Here is a 24604-nt window from a genome sequence, read left to right on the forward strand (position 1 = left end):
GTGTCACAATAATCAATATCGTTCATATTACCCCCTGATTGCTCAATAATCGACCATGAACCTTACTTTGAGACGATCAATGTTCAAGTTCTGTGCTCAGTCATCGGACCATGCGGGTATAACGCAGAACAATGAACCAGTTTCTCGTCCGTGCCCGCTTCCTTTTTACCGCCCGCAATTGTTTTTTCTGCAGGCTCTAGTAAAGTCATTGACCGCAATATGTAGGCGTGAAACATTTGACGTGGTGCATTAATTATATGTCTATGATTTGAAACAACTCAGAGTGTATATTTCACGGCCGATAGCGTGGTTTCACTGTGGCGTGCATGCTATGCTGCAGCGGCAGGTTGCGAAATTTCACATTTTCATTCCCCCTCCCCCCCCCCCCAAGTGAATTTTCTTTCCCAAATTGTGTTTAACCAAGTTCTACTGATCGATAAAATAAAATTCACCCAAGTTTTGTTTCTATTCCATGGCTCTGGAGAATGGACCGCCCACAGCGCACTGGGCAAATAATTAACAAGCGCTCCTCTCCAATGCCACGCTGCATTTTCCTTCCGCGCGCATCATATGCGCGTACCGCGTGCACGCATGTCGGACTTTAGTGCACGCACGTCGGACCTAAATCACGGCTGTGATTGGTCAGAGCACCATGGGACGGTGCTTACAGGATCGGTCTATAGACCGCTTGCAGACGCGTTCGATAATCGACGCGCGAAGGCGCGCGACGCCATGTTGTGGGACAAGCGTATATCTATCCATGCACATTTTGTCCCACAACATGGCGTCGCACTCCTTCGCGCGTCAATTATCGAACGCGTCTGCAAGCGCTCTATTGTTTAAGGGGCGTTAATAGGCCGTGTCCGAAACGGGCTTCCAGAGCTACGGCTACGTCTATTGTCAGCGCGTCTCCGCGTATTTTCAAAGGGCACAGACCTAGACCTAGCTCTAGGCAGTTGATTCGGATGCAGCCTAAGTCTGAGAACACTCCATTATCAACTGACGCATGCGCATTATGGTAATTGACTAAACTTGGTTGTAGAAAAAAAGGATTTTTTCTTTCACGCCCGCCCCTTTTTTAATTATACATTTGCAGTTTAGTTTGTAAATATTGTAAGTATCTTGTCTTTTTATTTGTTTTCAACAAAAATTGTTGCTATGTAGAAAGGGTGGCAGCTCCTTTGGACACAATTTTGTATCAGCAAAAGAGTCAACAAAAATGGAAGAATCCGTCCAAAGAAGGGGCCGCCTCCTTCATTTTTTTCAAAAAGCCCGGACGAGAAACTATTTGTTTGTTTTACTCGGCCTAAATAATCAGCGGGCTAAAGGTGAAGTGGCAAGAAAAACAGAGTCAATAGACATAACAAGAAAAGCAAATTTCAAACATTATTGTGTTGATTAAAATTTATTTGAGGTTTAGAGACCACGAGGGTTTAAAGTCAATATCAAACGAGGTAGCAGTTATTATTGAAACTCTACAAGTTCGACTGGCGTGTCACAAGCTAAATAAAAAGATAAGGGTTTTGTGCTTTAGCTGTGATCAATCTGGACATTACTCTTCAGTTTGTTTGTAGCAAGGAAAAAAGCTGTATGGTTGCATCATGGACTCGAAGATGATCTTGAGTTTCGCCGCACTCCTCCTTTGCACGGGGTTGACCCTCGTGAATTGCCAGTCACAACCGGATGAAGTCCCCGTGGTAACTACCATGGTGCCTGATATGGTGAACGAGGGCGAGGATGTGACTCTCGTGACTGTCTTCAACGTGACCGTGGGGAACCAGACCTGTAAACCCCAGGATTTGCAACTCCTTGGTGGGATGTACTTTCCCGATAATCTGATAGCCGACTTCACCAATCTCTTCGTAGACGACTATCGTTTACGCGTTTCCTTGGATACCAGAGATGAACACGTTTGGGTGTATAACTTGACCGTGAGTTGCGTGACCCGTTTAAACAACACCCACTTCTTGTACTTCGCTGGGACGTGGAGCTGTCCCGGCATCGATGTGATTGAGCAGTGCTATGGATTGCCCATCAAAGTCAACTTCTCCTCGACGGATGCTCTACCGGTGTGCGCTGGCCAGCCGACCAGAGTCAACGCGACCGCACCGGGGGCCGGGGAACCGAGGCTGCCCCGGCGCGCTCATCAGGGGTACAACACGGTGCACGACATCACTAGTGGTGGTCAGGGAATGAAAGCTGCTGCTAAACCGCCCATGAAAATTTGTCAATTCTCCACTAGAAAATAACAATAAACAAGAATAATATACAAAAACTGTCGAAATCTGTATGAAGGAAAATCGAGATGTAACGTCAAGACGTGAATTTCAAAAGTCCATGGAGAAAAACAGTAGCCTTATGTTGCGCTATGCTTAGTTAAATCTGTCAAATACTGCAAGTTGAAAACAGAATCGAAATGTGACGCTATCTTCTGATAAACTATTTGAAAAAAGTAGTGCTCTTAATATATGTATCAAACATGCAACAATACAATCGAGATTTGACATTTTTTACTTCTAAATTACTTAAAAGAAATATGTGCCTAATTGTTGCGTATTGAAGACCAATGTTTGTATTTCACAATGTGGATAATGTTAAAGAGTATCAGCCAAAAGAGCCCATGCAATATTATTGTAATGCAATCCTTAAAAATGCACCGTTGTGTCCCATGTAATCTTATTTTTAATTTTTCGTTTTGCCAGTTTCAAGACTATTTTGATCCCTTTTTTGTTTTTATGCTAATGCACATTTCCATATTCATAAGCAAAAGTGTGATGTCATCTCAGCCAGAAACCTCAATGTTACAGCTATTTCAGCACCAAAAGGTGCCAAAATTCTGCATATTTTGCTGTGGTAAATTTTCTTTTCTTTGGTGATTCGTTGTTGTGTCCGTACATGGCAGTGAGCCAATGAGCAAACTTTTCGCACAAATGTTTTCAATGAGCACAATTTTGGGTTCACAATTTGAACAGAAAACCCCTAAACTGAACTGTGTCTTCCTGAAATGACATCACACTGTGCATCACAGCAACAGAGCCCTCAGCTGTCTGGAAAGCATTGACAATTGTTAATGTTTAAAGAAGTGCACTTTTCTATAAAATTAACCAAACTGGGGTGTCAAATAGTTTTCATACATTCAAGAGGAGTAGAAAGTTACACAAAATGAGCTTCTTAGAAAAAAAATCATCGTTGGGACCTTTTAACTCGCCCTAATTTATCTCATATGCTGTTCAAATAGGAAATCGAACATGAACGTGAAATAACTAGCGACGAATTTGGGCACGTGATCCGGGCACGTATACACACCTACGAGCCCCCTTTCAATGGCGAAAGCATTGCGTACGCTATTGTACAAAGCAACTGCCCCGTAACTGATTATCTGAACAATAGCTAGCACAATGCTTTCGCCATTGAAGGGGGCCTTCCTGGTAGAAGTGTTGGCGTGTCCCGTCAGCCTTAAAATCGATACTGCAACCATTTCGATTTTAGGCTCTGCAAGTAACGAGAATCGAAGTGTCACCGAGTGGGATAGCGCCATCATTTTTCCATCATGAACCACAGCCAGTGATGACGTGCTTGCGTCCTTGGGCAATGCACTTTACCATAATTCCAATCGGTATATCTGTCGAAGAGTACATTGTGTGCCAAGGAAAAGGACATAAGCAGCCCAGGCAAGCAAAAAGCACTTTTGGAGATAATCGAGTTAAAATGTTTTGTTCTCCCATTTCTAAATGAAAAAAAACACATCAGGCTGAAATTTGGGCTCATGAAAGTCGTTAATAACTAAAATTATAATGTGCATTTTTATTTCAAAACTATCATTCATTTTAAAGTTATTTAGATTTTTCTGCTTACGTCCTTTTACTGGGAACTCCATCTGCCTTGAACATGAATCCCCCTGCATTAAACGTGCGCCAGCGGCGTGTTAACTTCCTTTTGCCGGAACAAGCATGGCTTTGCTTTGCGCACCCATTTAAGGGGGACATTAGCAAGGGCGGATCCGGGGGGGGGGGCAAAGGGGGCCATGCCCCCCCCCCCAAAAAAAAAACCAAACCAATTTTTTTTTTTTTTTATGTGACGTCGCAATAAGGGCAGGCAATGAGTACACCACCATTTTTTCCTCAAAAAACATTGGTGAAAGTGGTCAGAAATTGCCTCAGATCGCACCACAGAGCATCTAGAATCCAAAATTTTTCGGGGCCCTTAAGCGGGCCCCGAACCCCACTCCGTAATTTTTTGACCCACTTTTTGGGGGGACCAAAAATTTTTTGGGCCCCCCAAAAATTGTGTTCTGGATCCGCCCTTGGACATTAGGGGCCTTGGAACATTTTTGTTTCATTATGATTACATGCTTACGACCTTTTGCCGGGCACAAATAATGAAAAACCTCCTTCCGTCTTTTGTTTACTGTTAATTACGTCAGAATGACGTAGCCACTTGGGACAATATGCACATCGAATGAAAGATATTTCCAAGCTTTATCGATAGCCCGAAAAACCCGAATTTGGCCCTTTGACCCATATTTTGGCCTTACGACCTTCTTCCAGGCTTGGACGACCAGCAGCAGACATGGCTCTTTCACCGATTGACAATAAGGACGCAGTGCAGGAACTATATGCATGAATTTTGCGCAAAAGAACGATTAATCATTATTTGTAAATTTGTCAATAATTAATATTTCACTTGTAATCAAATCAAAGGACATTTATTTAGCTCTTACATTAATTGTATCTCATTCTCACTTTTTAACAATTCACATTAAAGGCCCCATGAAATGTAACTCTTTTAATGCAATTCTTGAAAATGCACCTTTGTGTCCCTTTAACCTTGTTTTCAATTTTCGTTTTGCCATTTTCAAGGGTAGTTTAATTTGGTGCCTTTATGGTTTTAATGCTAATGAAAATTTCCATAAACTAATTGCAACATTAAGGCAGAAACCTCAATGTTGCAATTAGTTTATGCACAAAAAGTGGCCAAAATGTTGGATATTTCACTGTCGCAAACTTTCTTTTCTTTGGTGATTCGTTGTTGTGTCAGTTCATGGCGGTAAGCCAATGAGCAAACTTTTCTCACAAAATAATGTTTTCAATGAGCATTTTTTTGGTTTACTATTTCAACAGAAAAACACCTAATATGAGCAGTGTCTCCCAAGAATGACATCACGACAACAGCGCCCTCAGTTGTCCGGAAAAGCATGGACAATTTTAAATGTTTACAGATGTGCACTTTCCAACAAAGTTAATCTCAAAGGAATACCAATTAGTTTCCATACACTTAAGAGGATTTGAAGGTAGCACAAAGAATGTTCCTCAGAAATATTCACTTCATGAGCCCTTTAAGATTGGAGGCGTGAGGCGGAACCTGTTGAAGGGGAAGTTATGAAGTAGATTCTGAGCTACAATATTTACAACAAAATGAATATTTTACTGTCTCGCACTAAACATTCAATCGTTTAGGCTGGAGTAGTTTGCAAGGAGATGTGGCCATTTTCTTGTTTTGTTTCGGGAGGAAGGTCTTACATGTATGATTGTTTGACCTGAGGGAAAGAAAGGGTGGAATAATTTCACCTTTTGGAAAAAGAGAGACAGTTTTTAGAGCATGATTGCTGCCGGGAGAGCAAGTGATTGACTGGATAAGCCTACGATAATCTATGTAACGGCACGGCCCTTCGGCTACTCCGGGTCATCAGTGAATGCAAAGAACAAGTGAGTTACACCGTGTTTCAAACTAGCTCGCGGCCCCGTCTAACGCTGCCATTGGACGGCCTGACTTTAGCGTGCGGCGTCAGGTCGGCTCCGCGGGGGCAAACCCCACGAGAGCCCCCGTCATGTCATGAAAGATCACGGTGAACAATAACTCACGTCCCTGGCGAGTGGGTATTGTGCTTACATCAAAACCGGAGGTTGGAAATGTTTACTTAAGATTTTTCTTTAAGGAGGGAAAGTTGCTATTTGTTTTGTTCAAAGCTGTGCGGTAAAAACCACTCCGGAAAATGAACATTGAGCGTTCGGTGCCCCCGCACTTTTTTCGCTGAGTCTCTGTTAAAAATACCAAAAGTATCTTTTTAGGAAAAGTTGGGGAGTAATGCGCAAACAATAGGAACTCGTGCATCGTGTGTAAGCGTATCCGCTGCAATTCCCCTATTGGATGTGTGGGACTTCTACAGACACAGCGCTGACTTGAGAAATCCAAGCCTATGATGAATGAGTGACAGTAGTGGGTGGAAGTCTCCACGGGGCTGAGCTCGAGTTGGATGGAGGAAAGAGCCTTTTTATTTCTGCGCCGTGCGTGAGCCGGGGGTTGGAACTTCAGTCGTCACAGTGCAACTGGAGGGTATTGGCCTGCTTTCAGTGTTTTTTGTGTTAGTCGGCAAAGTCCGAGAGACATTCACCCCGGAGCGGCATTGTGCGTCGTGGCAGTGCCGTGGTGAGGCGCTTGTGTCCCCCAGGAACCAACTGTCAAAACACGGTCCAGCGACCCCGCGCCGCGGGCGGCTAACAAATCCAACCACCTTTTTACCTAAATATAAAAAACTCACCACCGTTTCGGGACACATAAAAGTTAGGTGGAAATTGAGATTGAGCCCTCATTTTTTTCTCACTTGCTTCAGTCAATATTGGGTTCAGTTGTATTGTTGTTGGATTGTGATTGGGTGGTTTTGATCGACAGTTGGCGTTTATTTATCTACGTGTCGTCGAAGTACGCGGACGTTCACTTCACTGATCGGAAAACAGCTACTCCAATTTTGACTCGGAATATCTCGAAAAAGGTAAGTCTTCTTCTAAAACGATTTTTAGTAGGACTTTTCTATTCCTGGCTTTTCCCTGATGGTATGTGTATGTGCTCAAGATTGCAGGGCATGCGGTTCGGAATATATATTCAATATTTTATCTTCATTTATCAAGTTTACGTCGCGTTTCTTGCCGAAAAAATGTTGTCTTCTTGGAGCACCATGAGCGACGTTTCGGTCACGTATTTCTGGTAGTCTTCGCGTTTTTGTGTTATTTTTTAGAAAAGATGCATCGTTGGAATGTTCTCTACTGTTCTCTGTACCCGTTTGTTGTTTTCTTGCTTAGTTTTGTTATTCCGGTGAAATGTCATTGCCGTTTCCTGGGTTAATATGTTTAATGATAAACAAAATGGACTTTTTAGAGTTTGAAACCATATAGTGGCTGTACATAGAATTATAAAAAGTTTCTAGGATGGGTGTTGAGACTTCGAACAGTAGTATGACCATGACAGACCGCAATTTATGTTCATAGCATTTCCATAAAAACTGAGCGCGGTATATGAATTGCCGATATAGTACTAGTACAAGCAACTGGTATCAAAATTTGGTTTTTAAATGACAGTTTTACTCTCGATTTTTAGTTACAGCTAACAAATCATATTTACTCTTTATCGAGATAGGAGGACTTTTAATTAAGGAAAAATCCCATCAAACTTGCAAACATTTAGCACCTAGCATGCAGAGATGAGCACAAGTTTTCATGACATTCACATTTAATTTGCATTCAAAGTCATTACTATTTCTTTTCGGTGGTCAGTTTTATATTATGGATGGTGGTAAAAGGTTGGGGTTTGCAAGGCCGGATCCAGAACGCAATTTTGGGGGGGCCAAAAAAAAAAATTGTTCCCCGAAAAAGTAGGTCCAAAAATTTTCCGCCCCAAATTTGCTTTTGTTGAGTATTGTGGGTGTTGTACGCAGTGGCTGCCTTTTTCTCGACGTCACTTTAAAAAAAAAAGATTAGGTTCGTTTTTTTTAGGTGGGTGGGGGCATGGCCCCCGTTGCCCCCCCCCCCCCTCCACCGTTGGGTTTTTGTTGCTTTCGTTTTTTGCTTTTGCAGTTTTTTCTCAATAATCCGGCTTTTAAACATTAAAGTGTGGAGTGTTTTTTTTCCAGGGCTAGTGCCCTTGCCACTGCGTCATGTCCATTGGAGAATGGTTTTAATAAAGATATACCATGTCTAGCGGCTTAATCTCAACGTCTAGCCGCTCGTATCTACCACATCAGACGGCTCAGGAAGAATCCATTTCCTTTCATTATGCGACTGTTTCAGTTCCAATTTCAACAGAGGAACCAAAACCAACAACTTCAGGCCGTGGATTTCTTGACAGATTTGACCTAAAATTTGAAAAACAACCCTTTCTTATTTAGTTTTTTTTTCAGTGTCACAAATATAAAGTTGAAATACCGGTTGAACATAGGCTAATTGTTACCATCATTAAAATCAAAAGTAATTTTTTTATTTTAATTTTCAATTGAAGCCGTAAAATGCTTTTTTATTGAAAGTAAAAGTGAATTTTGGTTTTATTTTAGCTGTTCCGTTTTATTTCTGCAAGAATTATTCCTAACATTTTTCAATGTTTGACAGCCCCTTTTGCATTGTTTGGGCCTTGAAGTATACTTGTATACCTGTAAACAAAACGATTCGAGGTCTTGGTATATTGTTGGTATGATTTCAAATTTTGCTGGACAGAATATGTCAGCATCTTGGGCAATAATTAACTTGTTGACAATCTTACAATTATAATCAATGGCTCTTACTCATGAGCACATGCAGAGGGCGCCTTGATGAACAAAACTTGGATATACTCAATACTCTAAACAAATCGTACATTGTGACGTCATGTTTTTTTCCTGATTCCACAATTTTCATTGTGCACACTTGTTAAAGAAATTTCAAATTTTTTCTTAACTTTGACTTTAATAAAAAATGATGAAAGTTAAAGGCATAATTATAGGAGTATTTGCTTTTCATGCATTTTGTTCGTTTCCAGTAATAACCCCACTCAAAATCCAAAGAAGAGTATTCAAAACCTAACCTGTTGAAGTTTCAGCTCAGTGGATATTACACTTTATGAGAAGCAGTAAAAAAGCAGGCACAACCTTTTGATCACGAAACACGATTTTATCAATAGCACTCTGTATTTCCAAAAATCAGGCAATGGACTTATCATTGGAAATCACCTACATTTCTTGATTTCTTCTAAATGACAGCAAGCCAGACGGAATAATTTCACGGGGTGTTTAGCACCAGTACCATCTTTAAACCAAGTAAGCTTTTTGATTATAATTCGGTAGGTTACTTTGGGATAAATGCAAATGATCCTGCCTTCATAACCCGCTATGCACACGTAAAGCAAAAACTGTAATAGTTAGGTTCGACTGGAAAACAGTCTAACATAATATCTTGTATTCAGCTGCAATCATTTCGCAAGTTAAATTTAGTGCAGCTGACTTTTAAGAGTGTATGAGTATAACTCTATGTTATCAATTAATAATCGACATTTGTTTTAATTGATTGATGGTTTCAACAGCTGTCTGCAAATCTGCAGGAAATTGGAAAAACAGGAAAACATGAGGAAACTCCTACTCCTACTCATGGTGCTGGCAATTTGCGTTGCCATGGTTACGGCGGGGAAGAAGGACCGGGAACGTAAAGATAGACGCAGGGAGGGGAAGAAAGGTAGGGTCTGACCTTTTTGGCGGGAAGAACTCTTCACTCAGATAAAGATGAAATCGAAACTTGTAATTTTTTTGAAGTCCCTGGGTTTTGGCATCGAGCGCAAATTATTGTGTCAAATTTGGTGAGCGGAAATTTTCACCAACAGTCATGCTTCATGCTCCAAAAACAATTTTCTTTTGAAGCGGACAGGACTGATGACAGATGTTTCCCCACATTAATAGTCCTTAGTTGTAGCTGGACTGAATTTACTTCAAGGTCAAAAACCAGTTATGTCAAGAAAGGATTTGTAGAAAACAATGTGTCAAATAAACCACAAAGGTAAACTGACTTTAAACAAAATAGCTATTGTGCAATTACGGGCCCCTCTTTAGTTTCGGTCAAGTCAGGTTTTTTTTTTCATTATTCCAAAATGACCTTTTCAAACTAAAGCAGACTTCTGTTAGTTCCAATGATACGATTTTTGTTGTAATTTCGAACAGTTTCTTGCGGTAGAAAATGCGATTTTCTTTCGCGTTTTACAGTTGATGTCATGCGCATCAAGGCAGGTTTCACTGAGCGTCGCGGTATCGCCATCTTCATTTTCGTGTTCCGTTTTGTTGCCATCATCATCGTTTTACCCCAAAAATTCCTTTAAAAAACAGAAATCTACCCTCTATCCACGACACCCTGTAACTGTTGCAAGTCCAATAACCTAAAAGTGGATTTTGTACTCTTACAGGGATCAGGGCCCGTAACTACACAATTCCCTCTTATATTTTATAAAACATTTTATTCCGTACGACTTTGAACCAAAAATTACTGGGGCGAGAATTGAACCTGGGATCCCAATTTTCTTGTTCACTTTAAAAAGAAGACTTCTTTTTTTTAATTAGTGGACCTGATTTAGTGACTTAATTTTTGTTTACACAAACTCTGATTTCTTTAAGTTGATGTTTTGTTTGTGGATGAAACATTCACTGTCCATATTCAAATTCCGTGACTTTACTGCCCGGATCTTGTGTACCCTTTATATGACTTTGGCTCCACCCCTAATAAGTTGCATCATTCTTATTGGTCTGAGTTCTGCGCTTTTGAAGTGGAATGATCAATACAGTGGGAGGGGGCTTGGAAAGGACGGCATTAAAAATGCAGGTTTGACAATAATAATAATGTTTGAAATGCCATATTATTTAAGGGTGATCTTTATATATAAATTCCTTTTCTAATTGACCTCGACAGTAATTATTAACGTCCTTTTTGTCACAATTATTTTCTTCGATAGTTTTTCCCCCTTCCAACTTATTTCCTTTCACCCCAAGCAATAATAGTGGCTCCAGAGGCACGTGAACAAAACTCATTGAAATCGGAAAATCCTTCTTAGGTACGCGTGTGCTTTTCAGTGTGTCACCTTCCTGGTTGCCATGACGACACGCCTGTTACATTTTACGGAAATTTGAAGTCACGTTTAACCAAGTCAAACCAAGCGCGGATAACCGTACTTTTCTGGTGCTTTGCAACCTAATTCTCTTTTTCCCTTTGAGGTTAATCTGTATTAATGTGCGCTCTCTTCAAAAATCGAAGCAAGACGAAATTCAAATCATGCGTGGAAATGGGTTAATTGCAACGTTTTGAATTTCACCCATTTATGTCAACTTTCTACACTGCTAAACAAAGTTCAGACCTCTATCATGCTGCCGCCATTTCAGTCATGTTCCCTGTATCCAATAACAATACTGAATGAAAATGCTTTTTGTGCAAAAAGGAACCAGACTACTTTCCCTCCAGCCTCGCTTTGGTTACGTTGATTTAAATGGGAAAATCACGATGGCCTCGCAACCTAAAAATGGTCTATAAGCAGTTGGTGTGACAGACATTGGGCAAAGTACCAACTTATTTGGCCCAACGGTATACCCAGGGGCGGGTCTGACTTTAAGGAAACGAGGGGGGAGGGATTGAAAGGGGGTGAATCTAAGGCGTGCCGGAAAACTTTGAAATCTACGATGATTTGTCCTTCATTTAAAGGTTAATTCAACAATACATTTAGGAACTTTAGCATTCCATTTATTATTTTTGGCCCATTTTACGACTCAGAGTTTCATATAATATTAGTCAGTGGCGTAAATCTGTGCCGGCGAGTGGGGGGATGGGGGATGACCAAAATCCTAAAATTGCCCGACCGCGGAAATTCGAAAAGCGGGGATAAAAATGTATATCAATATGTATACTCGCGCTTACATCAAAACGGCTTTTAAAGCTTTTGTACTTTATTTCTCCACTTTTCAGTGCTATTGAATAGATTTCAGTTGTTGGGATGTTCGAAAATACCTCAAAATCCGCATTTTTTCTTCTCATCACAAAAAGTGGGGGAATGATTCAAAAACCCTTCCCCCTGATCAAAAAGTGGAGGGGATATAATACCCCCAACCCCCGGGATTTACGCCCCTGATATTAATCAGCGGCTGAAGGGGGCAACCCCCCCCCCCCCCCCCCCCCCTAGATCCGTAATACTAGGTACCCCTGTTTTTTGTTCTCGGTATGAAAAGAGTTATGGCCTAGTGGTCTGTTTTGTCAAACTCAAGATCGAGTTGGTATAATTCTACAGATTCTCGGGTTCGAGTCAAACCTCTTGGGCTGCAGTTCGTGTGCCCTTAGGCAAGACACTTTGTCATAACTCGGCTCCGAACTTCCGACCCAGGAACATAATGGCAGAGATGGTGGTCTTTTAAGTTAAAGGTATATAATCATTTGCTTTTCATGTATTTTGTTCGTTTCCAATAATAACACCACTCACAATCCAGAGAAGAATGTTCCAAACCTAACCTGTTGAAGTTTTAGCTCAGTTGATCTTACACTTTTTCGAGAAAACAGTGCGAAACCGGAACCATGCACACTCTTTTAATCATGAAACCAGATTTTGTAAATAAAACTCTTTATTCCAAAACTCTGCCAATTGACTGATTGTTAGAAATCACCTATAGGCCTAAATTTCTTGATTTTTTTTTGGGGGGGGGGTAAATGACAGCAAGCCAGTCTGAATAATTTCACGGGGTGTTTAGTTACCAGTACGATTTTTAATCCAAGTACATGTATTAAAGGTTCTCATTTTAGTAATACTACGGAAGGTTACTTTTGGGATAAATGCAAATGATCCTATTGCCTTTAAGCGTGTTTTTTTTTTTCCAAAATGACAAAACTGCATACACGCAATAGAGCCCTCAGATATTGAAAAAGGAATTGTTCATTCTCCTGACGAGCTGGGGCAGTATTAAACAACTCCCTGCGCGCGGCTGCGCGCCTATGGTGGCAGATGTGTCGGCACTGTGAATAACTATCGATGGTAAAATATTCATTATGATATTCTCCTTCTTTTACACTTTTTCATATTACCAAATAAACCGGCAATAATTCATACACTGAATGAAGACAGAACGCAGAATAACAGCGTCATATATTACACATCTATTCCCCAAAGTGGTATCATACGATATTAGCCTTTTGACCGGCGCCAAAGTGTTGCGAAAATACAGAGATTTATTTGCCCTGCATTCTTATTTTTTTCAAAAGAAAGCAAACGGCATGTTAACATCGATGATTCATTAATGTAATAAACTGAAATACCACCCGAGGTTTGTTCTGCGATGAAATAAAATCGATCCACAGGGATATTCATGTTTGCTCTTTGACATGAAATACATAACTTCATTGGCATGTAAATTGGTATCATGGACAGTGCAAAACAGACAGCACCAGGCCCGTAGCCAACAAGGGCGGATCCAGAACACAACTTGGGGGAGGGGGCAAAAAAGTGGTTCGAAGAGCAGGTCGTAAAAAAATGACGACCTGGGGTTCGGGGCCCGCTCAAGGGCCCTAATTTGTTTGTTTTATTCAATATGCTCTGTAGTGCGATCTGAGGCAATTTCTTACCACTTTAACCACATTTTTTGAGGAAAAGATTGTGGTGTACGCAGTGCCTGCCTTTATTGCGACGTCACTTTAAAACAAAAGGGTTCGTTTTGGTGGGATGGGGGGGGGGGCACGACTCCCGTCCCCCCCCCCCGGATCCGCCCTTTAAGGGGGTACGCCGGTACGCAAACCCCTGCCCCCCCCCCCAAAAAAAATAGAAAGGTCCACACCTTTTATATCGCTCGTGTTGTCAAGTGACGTGGCTAATCAATCATTTTATAAACTGCCCTTGACAAGATGTCGTTTTTCGTCGACAACAAAAAAATATTATAACATGTTTAAAAATGAAAAATGGATCCAGTTGTCGTGTGGTTTAGAGACAACATTATTTTAGGTAAGATAAGACAAGATAACAGTTGGGTCAATGCTTAATAGGAACAGTACAGCCTTTTAAATTCGACGTTATCTATTGATCATCCGATCATCATAAAGTTTTTGGCACCATTAATATTCCAAGTTTCCCTTAAATTCGAGTCTCTGTACATCCAATTCATAATATCTACACAAAGCAACAAAGCATGCCCCATCTTACGCTATACGGTATACGGTGCCAAAAGTACCAGACCTTTTTTTCCCAAACAATTTCGGAAAAATTGAATATAAAAACATCTGCCAATTTCGAGCTGGCTATCGGGTTCCGTAGTTGGCCAACTTTGTACTCGCTGCCAGCAAATTGGGAATTACTTTGCGTAAATGGCGCCACCTGCCAGCTATCAATCAGGTAAGGATCCGTTGAAAACCTAGAAAGTTGGACTTGCTTAAAGGTACGTAAAGACATTTGCAATTATCCGATAGTGGACCTACCGATTTAACGAGAAAACCCTTGCTCAAAGTGAAGATAGGACTAGTACCAAATACCCTGAGAAATTGTTCCTTCTGAAAATGGTATTATATGGAAGAAAGTAAATATTGAAATACGCCCGCTGGCCCATTTTTACGTGCCTTAGCAACGGAATTCAGTTACAAAACCCCAAAAATGTCGCAAATGTCTGTTTTCTCAAAATGTATCCACTGAACAAATTAGTTGTGCACCCTTCTTAAAATTGTGAGAAATTGTGTTGCTTCAAAAGACAAAAACTGCACACAAGGCAAATTGTTCCCATGCACTTTTAAAACAATTGTGTTTTATTATGAAGTGTCTCTGGCAATTCACGAGCTATTGGTAGGCCTGCAAGACAATTGTAAGAGGGTTTGGAGGCAATCGCGAGCAAGAAGGAACTGAAAAATGATGTCAGAACATGACAGAATTATTTTAAAGGCACCCCCCGAAAGTAGCCTACTGAATTATGTATTTAGATGGTAACAGAGCCTGAAAGTAAAAGGTCACGCGACTCAGCTTCCGGACCCCCCGCGCGGCCCGCCTACGGGCATTTCACACAATGTTGCTCTTTCTCTTTCTATATTTGTTGGTAGAATGATTTCTAACCGTAACCACCCCAAGAAACATTCATGTTGGAATTCTATCTCGGCATTCTTAAAATAAAAATTGATGAGAAATGGAGAATGAAAGGTCTAAACGAATTTCATTTACGACCTTTCACATCCGGCATTTTCATTTCTAGGTCTCCTTGTTCGCGTGAGAACGAGAATGTATAACGACGTGAAGATTTACCTACTTACGTCCGAAGGGTTCTAAATTTAGTCTGGCTGGCATGACTGCAGTCTTTAGTAGTGGTCACTTTAGATTTTGTTCGTAAATAAACAAATTAAACCCTAAAAGACATTTTCACCAAATTAACGCCACAAAATTATTTCATCATTTTTCATCCGATGTACGAGTACACCGAGTAGCACTAGTCCGCATGTACTTTAGATTTTCATAAGTGAGAGGTCAATTTCTGGCACGATATTGCTCTTTCTCGTCAGGCGATTTATCAGTTTCCATCCATTGATATGCTCGTAACAATTTTACAAAGACCCTTTTTGGTGGTGTTTAGGGATTTTCTGTTCAAATTGTGAACACACAATTTGCTCATTGAAAACATTGCATGGGCCCTTCTGAGAAAGGTTTGCTCATTGGCTTACTACCATGTACTTACTGACACAACAACGAATCACCAAAGAAAAGAAAATTTACGACAGCAAAATGTCAAAAATTCTAACAAATTTTTGTGTTGAAATTGCTTTAATATGGAGGTTTCTGCTCGGAATGACGGCACAGATTTGCTCATGAATATTGAAATTCACATTACCATAAAACCACAAAACATCAAACTACCCTTGAAAATGGCAAACGAAAATCGAAGATACGGTTAAATGGGACACCAAGGTGCATTTTCAAGGACTGCATAAAAAATAAGTACATAGCGTGGGCCCTTTAAGTTAGCATTCTTCATTGTTTTTCCACGAGGGGTCAACCGACCCAAGCAATCCGTACAAAACATTTAACTTCCACCTTCAAAAAGAACACACTCACAAGGAAATTGCCCATCGTATCCCCTTTAAAATCACCTTCTTGCGTCCGCAGCTATACCTTTATTCTTTGTACCATTTCCCCAACTTTTTTGAGGGGGGGGGGGATGTTCTCTGGGTTCTTTTCATCTGACAATGTCCTTCACTAAACCCACCTGTTATTGTTCATGGAGTGGAGTCTGTTCTGATTATGGCAAGGGGCGGGCTTTCCCCGCCCCCAACGACCAGAATGTCTTCAATCCCCGTGCACATGATCTGATGGCGAACTGACGTTCAAGTTCGGGGCCAGCTGGCCTCCGTATACCGGCTAATCCCCACGGCTTACGGTGTTCTAAGAGGCTTTTAGCGGGCGATGACAAGTGCAGACGGTGGGTTATTAAGCAACTTCCCACGGTAGCGCTTGACGCGTCCGTCTGGTAAAATGTTTGTCGTAACTTGAATATTTCGAAGAAACAAAATGACATTGTACCAAAAAAGCAACACATCCCTTGTTCAGGGTTTCCGGCACTTTACGGAAACAACACTTCCCGAGTTCTCCCTGAGAAATGTCCAAAACTCCTTAGTTTTAAGAAATATTGCCACTTAACCAGGTTGCTGGGAAGTCAAGACGTGGTTAGTATACAAATAATCAATGTTTGTGAGTAGAAGTGGTAAGAATATTTTCGTGAGCCGAGTGCAATAAAACATTGCATCTGTCACCGAATTAACTTAATCTTTCCATTGAACGAATTTTAAATATTCATTATTTGTTTCATACAACACCTGAATAGATCCTCGTCATCTGATTGGTTAGAACCACCGATCGCGTAACCGTGCAGTGGAACTTCTATTACTGTGGAATAAAACTTCTGTTTTGCGGTGCGGCCGTGCAATGCGTGCGTCCGGGGACGAACAATATTCAATGACACGTGATCAACGACCCACAAATCAGATGACGGGAATTCATTCAGGCGCTGTATAAGGGCACATGTAGCACACCATTATCGTTATTGTCTGGAGAGGTGTGTAATATTCACACTGAAACAAAAGCCACCATTTAGTCACCCAGTTGACACAACTTGGACACATGGGCCTTATTCACGGATCAGCCATATTGGATTGGGAGTGAGGTAAAGTCTTACTAATGGAGATCAATGAGTAAAATCTTCATTTTTGGAACTTGTGTAGAGAAATGAAAGCAACTAAATTACTAATTAATTCCAGTCTGCTTAAATGAATAATTAAAAAATTGTAATTAAACGTTCCCTAACGTTTAAAGCTAGTAAAAAAAAGTTGCATTTTATGCCTGCAAAAATAGTCTGTCGCCATCCCATTCAACAATTAAGAATTAATGATATATGTTCATGAAACTCAACAAAAATGCCCAACTCGTGAATTAGGCCAATGGCACAAGACACACACACCAAACTGACGAAAACTTTTCCCTTCTGTCAAACTCCATGAATTTACCTGACTCGCAAAGTGGCCCCCGATTTCCAGAGTTGCTGGGAACGATGATAATTATCTAATTCGGTCGTCAGCCGCCTTGGTCTTTTTTTGTCTGATTCAGAGAGAATCTCACTTGTATTATGTAAAACATATGTCGAAACGAAATTGAAATCGGCATTCGGAGGTTCAGATGCGAATGAACAGTCAGTATATATTATTATTATATTTTTTTCTGAAGTATGAATTAGTACACTATATTTTGTTTTACAGCGAGGCCTCAGGCCGATGCGGCCCAACCCGAGAACCCACCAACCGAAGATTCTCGTGCTCCAAAACACGAGCAGACGCCGACCCAACAGCCGTCCAACCAGCCTCAGGCCTCGGCCGACTCCCAGCGGCCCAGCCCCGCTGACGACCGCCCGAATCCCCGCTGCAGCGAGTGGCGATGGTCAGCGTGCGAGGTCCGCCACGGCAGGCCGTGCGGCAAGGGCGTGGAGCGGGCCACGCGGGACGGCGAGAACTGCAAGAAGAAGGAGCAAGTCCGGCCGTGTCGCGTGCCTTGCGAAGCGCAGGACCAAGGCACGGCTAGGACCGAAGGGGAAGGGAGGAGGAAAGGTGGCAACAACGGTGAGGGGCGAGACCGTGGGGCAAGCTCACAAGAGGGTGAAGAAAGGCAAAGGGTACCACCGAAACGACAACGGGAGGAAACCCCGCCAGCTCCAGAGGAAAACACTGAAAGTGAGTAATACTCGGTCAAAATATCTTCGCCTGGACGGCGCCATCTTGTCTCATCTTTTTACATCAATCAAGTCTTTTTCTTCTTCAGCTATAAAGACTAAATATTGCAAGGACCTCTGTTTCAACAGAGTCTGAAGTTCGAAATTGGGCCTTTCCAAACCTCGGTTTCGTTTCCAGCTTCAACTTCAGAAGACATTTAGGCCCCATACTTTGGACATTTTAATAGGCTTCTCTAATAATTCCGCAGCCAGAGATTAAGCCGAAGCGGGAGAAGAAGCCGACGTTTATGAACCGCCAACATCTCCGACTTTTGGTTATGCATGTAGGAATTTGTTGTAATACCAAACGTCACAGAAATTCGGAGATGGGTTTATCGGGAAAGCACACAAGCGTCTCCAAACTTCACGTAATATAACCTTAGAAGCCTTTTGGCTCCTGAAATAGTGCACTATTTTGATCATTAAGATATTATTTTATTGATTGTGTCTCTTCTCCATCAGAGTGTAAATACAACAAGAAGGACTGGACCGCATGCGACGAGCAGACTAGTCTCCAAACCAGGCTCTACATCTTGAAGAAAGGCGACCCGGCTACGTGCCCTGCCAAGAAAGTCATCACCAAACCCTGCGATAAGTACCAGCGACGGCTGGAGAACAAGAATAGTAAGTATAAATTCGCCAGTAATTACACCCACCAAATACAGAAAACCTGCCAGGTAGGCGCTGCAACTGTGTAGACTTTTTTAAGTCTGACTTCAGTCCAAATCCCGTAGACACGTGTGTTACTTCTGGCCACAGCCGAGAATTGAGACATTGTTGAAGACTAGTCATAGGGGGCCGCCGTTACGACACATAACAAGAACCAGTCAGAAGATTAGGATTTAGTCGTGGAGAATGTTCAGTATCTTGAAGACTTCCTCCTAGACGTTCCCCCAGTCATCTGCGGAAAGCTGCTAATTGAGACCGGGATAAGCGTCAGCAGGTGTCGGTCGATGCTTACCGATTGGACGGGGAAAGTTGTTGAAAGAAAGTTGGCTGCGTTTTGATCCTACACCCATAAGAAAAGAATCAATTTAACCATTTTGATTAAGATTGAGGTTTCCGTTATTACCGGGCCTGTCTACGCACCGTGGGATTAGCAGGGTGTGTCCTGTCACTTCCCCCTCCTGTGAACCTTCAGGTATCCATCATGTCGCACCCGTTTCCACAATAGACCGTTCCATTAAGCCCCGCCCAAATGATGCCTTGACCAATCACAGCCGTGACTGATGTCCGACATGCGTGCATAAAAAAGTCCGATATGTATGCACGCGCGCGTATGAAGCGCCCGTGCACGGGTCGTGTTGGTTGCCCACGTGCGCAGTGGGCGGGGCTTAATGGATCGGTTTATGTCACGGTCACGTGATGCCCATATTCGGCGAACTGTTCTGGCCAGCACTGTATTTATATCGCTTCACATAATGGATGGCTTAAAGGCATAAAGGAACATTTGCTTTTGATGCATTTTGTTCGTTCCCAGTAATAGCAACAATCAAAATCCAAATAAGATATTCAAAACCTAACCAACTGAAGGTTAAGCTCTGTGGATATTACATTTTTCGAGAAAACAATGGAAAACTATGTTCAACCTATTGTTCACGAAACACGATTGCTTCAGTTGCACTCTTTAATCCAACAAATCAGTCTATTGACTGATCGTGAGCCGGAAATATGTTTTGATTTCTTCTTAATGACAGCATGCATGCCAGACGGAAAAATTTCACAGGGTGTTTAGCACCAATATATTTAATTCTATAGTAACTTTGTTTGTTACAGTAAGGTACAATGTAGGTTAATTGTGGGATTTTTAATGCAAATGATCCTGCATGTATAGGCCTATGCCTTTACAAGTGTTGACTTACGCTGGTTTATTTCGGTAAAATGATATGAGAAACAGGCTATGCTAGGTGTTTTTGGTTTCCTAGCCAAAAGCGGACGCGGCCTTTTTAGACTCCACACGTGTACCCCTAGCTACAAGAGGAACCTTGCCTTAAAGCTGACAGAAACTCCCCCGTCACCCAAATCGACCGGGCAGAAACATCATCATCGACAAGGCCTACACAACTTTAATTAGGATAGACATCTCTTCAACCCTAAGCTGCTGCATGTTCGTAAAGATTAGACTTGTTATCAGACGCCCATCGGCATAGCTGCGAACTTTCTTCAGTAACGGTGACTCGACATAATGTTGCTTTACAGCTTGTAGTTGATGCAGTCATAGCATGCATAATGACATTCACTTCAACTCGTATGACTCATGTTCTTAATTATGTTGAAAGGAAAGGTACGTCACCGGTGCCCACCCCAATTTCCAGGTCATAAGACTTGAAGTGCGTTTACAGATCATAGAGCAACCTTGCTCTATGCACAGACATTTATTGCCAATAGATTGCCCCTCGTTTGGGCTACCAGTGCATATGCAGTCAGTGGAGAGATTCAGACCAGTCATGATGGGACATCATTCTATGCAGGCTTTATTATAATAATAATACAAAATAATAATAATAATGACACTGCTGCAAATTTGCCTACTGCTAGCATTGACCTGAAATATACCCCCAAAAAACATGGATAGCCTAATATTTCGGTTCCGGCACTATCTTTCTCAAACCGGCAAAGTGGCAGTTGTACATACACAGACAAGTAGGGGACCATATAAGCATGCATGGGCGGAAGGAAAATCACAAAGGGGAGATAAAGGAGGTGTGGCAGTGGGTAAATTGTGTTAATTTTATAACCAACAAATTGTTAACAAACGTATGTGAGATTCAGGGGTATGTGGGAGCACATGGGTAGAGTTATCGGCGACTTACATTGCAACTCTACCCTGTGTACAAGTACTTGTAATACAAGTACTTGTACACAGGGTAGAGTTGTATATGCGGCCACTCCAGCCATAGGTATAATTATGTGAAGCAGACTTTCCAACATTTCGATTGTGAACTTGTGTCATCTTTAACAGGAATGACTCATTCATACGAAGATAGAAAACAAAAGATTTATTGTGCCAAATATACGGTTTAATCACGGGATCGGTGACCAAGTTACATGACTTATTCAGTTTGTCGTCGGATGATCTGGTGATACACATAATTAAAAACAATTGAGCCTGAAAGTAAAAGGTCACGCGGCGAGCTTCCGGACCCCTCGCGCGGCCCGCCTGTGGGAAGTTACTCAGGGTCGCTCTGTTTCTTGCTATAATTTTGAACAGAATGATTTCTAACCGTAATCACCCTAAGAAACATTCATGTTGTAACTTTACCTTGGTATTCCTCAAGGAAAAAAGGACGAGAAATCACTTGTAGATGGGTAACAACGACCTTTCACATCCGGCAGTTTCCAAGGCCTCCTTGTTCGTTAAGATTTTTTCACATCGCGTACTTAACTTGCGTGAGAACGAAAATATATAATAAGATTTACCTACCTACCCCGTACCTACAGCCGATGGGTTCTAGATTTTAGTCGTGCTGGCTTGAATACATCAAACAAATAAAATGTACCGAAAATAATTGCAAATTTTAGAGTGTTTGCATGTTCAGTTTCCTATTCAATGTTGAGGTAGCGCGGCACTAGAGGTGAAGTTTCAGGCCCTGTTTTCTGAATGTATTGGCTTGATATTTGTATTAAATTGTAATCATGAATTATTTTTTATCATTGATTGATTTGTCCCGTGTGTCACGTCACAGATTGCGAGTACGTGCTGGGACCGTGGAGTCTGTGTAACGTGACGAGTGACATGCGTGAGCGGCACGACACACTCATCGATCAAACCAAGGAATCGGTGGGCTGTCGTCTGGTGAGAGACATCCACCAACGATGCGCAGTCGGTAAGTATAATCCAGCAGGTAATAATATGAACAAAGGAAGACACTAAGAGACGAAGTTGTACTTGAATTGTGAGCAGATGTTGTATAATTCGGTTGGCAGTGATTCTCTCTGTTTGATTTCTAGATTCCACTGGGTTAGTATACAGTAAATGGACATTCCAATCTTTCAGCTATATCTTACAGCTTAATATTAAGAATTGTTCACTATCTTTTGAATATTTATAAAACAACAGTGAAGGTGTTTGGTCCACTTGTATCTGGGGGCAGGACTAGGCAGATTAGCAATGGGGTTTCCTTTAAGTTGAGGGCCTTGTGGTTAAACTAGCCATTTCTTAGATGTGTCTCATTACCAGGAAAGTGGGCCAAGTACTCCTTGAATGTCCACCCATACAACTTATACAGTTAATATAAAACATGATATTTTTTTCATGGTGATAAAAAACTAAAAATAATCTCTCCATTCTAAATTCGTTATCGATCACAAACTAAACTTAAAATTCGGCTAATATGATGTGCTGAGCAATACAACTAGGACTTACCCATTGAAAGGATTATGTAAATAAATAAACCAGTGTCTCGCCCCGCCCTCTTTCTATTTTCCCGCCCACCCTCTCCAAAAAAAAAAGAGTCAAGGAAAAGGAAGAATACATCCGTCATTTTGGAAAAATCTGCCATCTTGGGAGAAAAAAAAGTAGGGGAAAGGCAGCCTCCATCCTCTTTTCAAAAAGCTCGGAAGAGAAACTATTTCAACAATTTCAGTTTGAAAGACATTTGCAGGCAGACATTGCTTGGCGAGTATTTTTACCACTTGGCAAACAAAAAAATCTCTCTGCTTCTTGTTCGTGGCTAAATTTCATGGGACTTAAGTTTTAAACAGACAGTTTCAGTAAGCAATGTTTATGTGCTTGTTAGCGAAAACAGCTAAAAGCGTGCCAAAAGGATATAACCATTGCATAATATTTCGGTATAGGTAGCCTCGTTTTGCCAAGAAGATATATGCGCCCGGCTTGGTAAATTTCACGAAAGACAAAATTCACGATAAATTTAGGTAAGTTTCTGGGTTTTTTCTCCAAAGCTTGTGTCTACGGTTGGGGTGAGTGGAGCGACTGTGACGAAGAAGCGGGAAAACGGTCGATCACCGGTACCCTGGTGAGAGAGAATATAACTCCTGCTGATTGTCAGGAAACCATCGCACGGACTAAACCTTGCTACGGAAAGAACGGGACTGGTGGGTACTGGGTTAAGTTGGGTTGCATTGGGTTACGTCGGGTTGGGTTGGGTTTAGTAGAGCAGGGCTGGGCTGGGCTGGGTTGGGCTGTGTTAGGTCGGTTTAGGTTGGGTTGGGTTGGGTTGGGCTGGGCTTGGCTGGGCTTGGCTGGGCTGGGTTAGGTGGGGTCGGGTCGGGTTGGGCTGGGCTGGGCCGGGCTGGGCTGGGCTGGGCTGGGTTGGGTTGGGCTGGGCTGGGCTGGGCTGGGCTGGGCTGGGCTGGGTTGGGTTGGGTTGGGCTGGGATGGGTTAGTTTGGGTAGTCTGGTTTGGGTTGGGTAAGGATGATATTAATTTTGTTTCATAAATATCAGTGACCGATAGTTCAGATTTGTAAACTTATTTAGGGTAATATCTTGACTACTATTTTTGTTTCCTAATTTTGCTTGACAGAAAAATGCTTCTTCGGTCCATGGAGCGGCTACGGCACATGTGTCAATGGCTTCAAGCTGCGCACACGGAAGCTGCTTGTGGGAGGCAGACGGTGTGAATTGAGAGCTAGTCACGCCATTCCATGCAAAGGCTGATAGTCAAGTCTAAGAGCGTGGAGCGCCATCTCGTGACGCCAAAAATCACACCGTCATTAGAAAATTCCCAAAATTAACTTAAAATGGTTTGCCATACGCGAAATTAGGACCATACATGACTATATTATGCAGATCCTATTTTTAGATACTGACATCATCAACCCTTCAGATTTTTCCACGCTGGTGGCGCTGTTCATTTTGGTGTGACGAGAGCAGCGTGTTTGAGGGAGACTTTAAGTATCATTTCGATCGGAATCGCGAGTATTTTGTAACGAGATTTCCACCTTCTTTTAAGATTTTATGTCACATTAATGATTGTACATAATTATAACAACGTAATGTTCGCAAAGTTTTTGCTCTTGAACGTTTTTTTTGGTGATTTTTCAGTCAAATTTTTGGCCTGTTATTTCGTGCCATATTATTAATTCTGTTTGTATACCATTTATGTACAGATAAGTTTTACTCAACGCAGTAGCAAATTGTTAGTTTGAAAAGCAGACAATTAAAATAAGGTATGTTTAATGAGCATTATTCTTCATCATTTTTGCAAATATTGCATTGAGTTAGCTTTCGCTCTCATATTATTCAAGCCAGTGCGCAACATGACCAATTCATTACGTACTGTGCGGGTACTAGAGAATATTGGACAGGAAAAGTAGTTATCATTATAGTAGAAAGATGCCAGCTAAATATTTTTAAATAATAGAGCAGAAACAGTAGTATTAGACGGGCTATGGGCTCATTCCGCGACCACAACAATTTTTTAAAGGCATAGGATCATTTGCATTTATCCCAAATTAACCTTTGGAATTATTATCAAAAAGTTTTACTTTAGGCCATATTTGGATTAAAGATCGCACTGGTACTTCTGCACTGGAGTTATTCCGTCTGGCCATGGCTTGCTGTCATTTAGAAGAAATCGAGACATGAAGTTGATTTCCAATGATCAGTCAATTG

The 24604-nt window shown here is 41.6% G+C and overlaps 1 protein-coding gene across 1 annotated transcript; it reads left to right on the forward strand.

The window, feature by feature from the left end:
• The first annotated feature begins 6251 nt into the window (after window positions 1-6251).
• LOC119724238 (spondin-1-like) lies at window positions 6252-24559 on the forward strand. The gene is made up of 7 exons (XM_038195204.1): window positions 6252-6769; window positions 9322-9470; window positions 17523-17990; window positions 18491-18652; window positions 21715-21855; window positions 22931-23083; window positions 23514-24559. Exons 2-7 carry the CDS (start codon window positions 9362-9364, stop codon window positions 23645-23647), a joined length of 1167 nt encoding a protein of 388 aa, XP_038051132.1. The 5' UTR covers window positions 6252-6769; window positions 9322-9361; the 3' UTR covers window positions 23648-24559.
• The last annotated feature ends 45 nt before the right edge of the window (window positions 24560-24604 follow it).

This window comes from Patiria miniata, unplaced genomic scaffold, assembly GCF_015706575.1.
Source record: "Patiria miniata isolate m_02_andy unplaced genomic scaffold, ASM1570657v1 HiC_scaffold_1, whole genome shotgun sequence".
NCBI classification, from domain to species: domain Eukaryota; kingdom Metazoa; phylum Echinodermata; class Asteroidea; order Valvatida; family Asterinidae; genus Patiria; species Patiria miniata.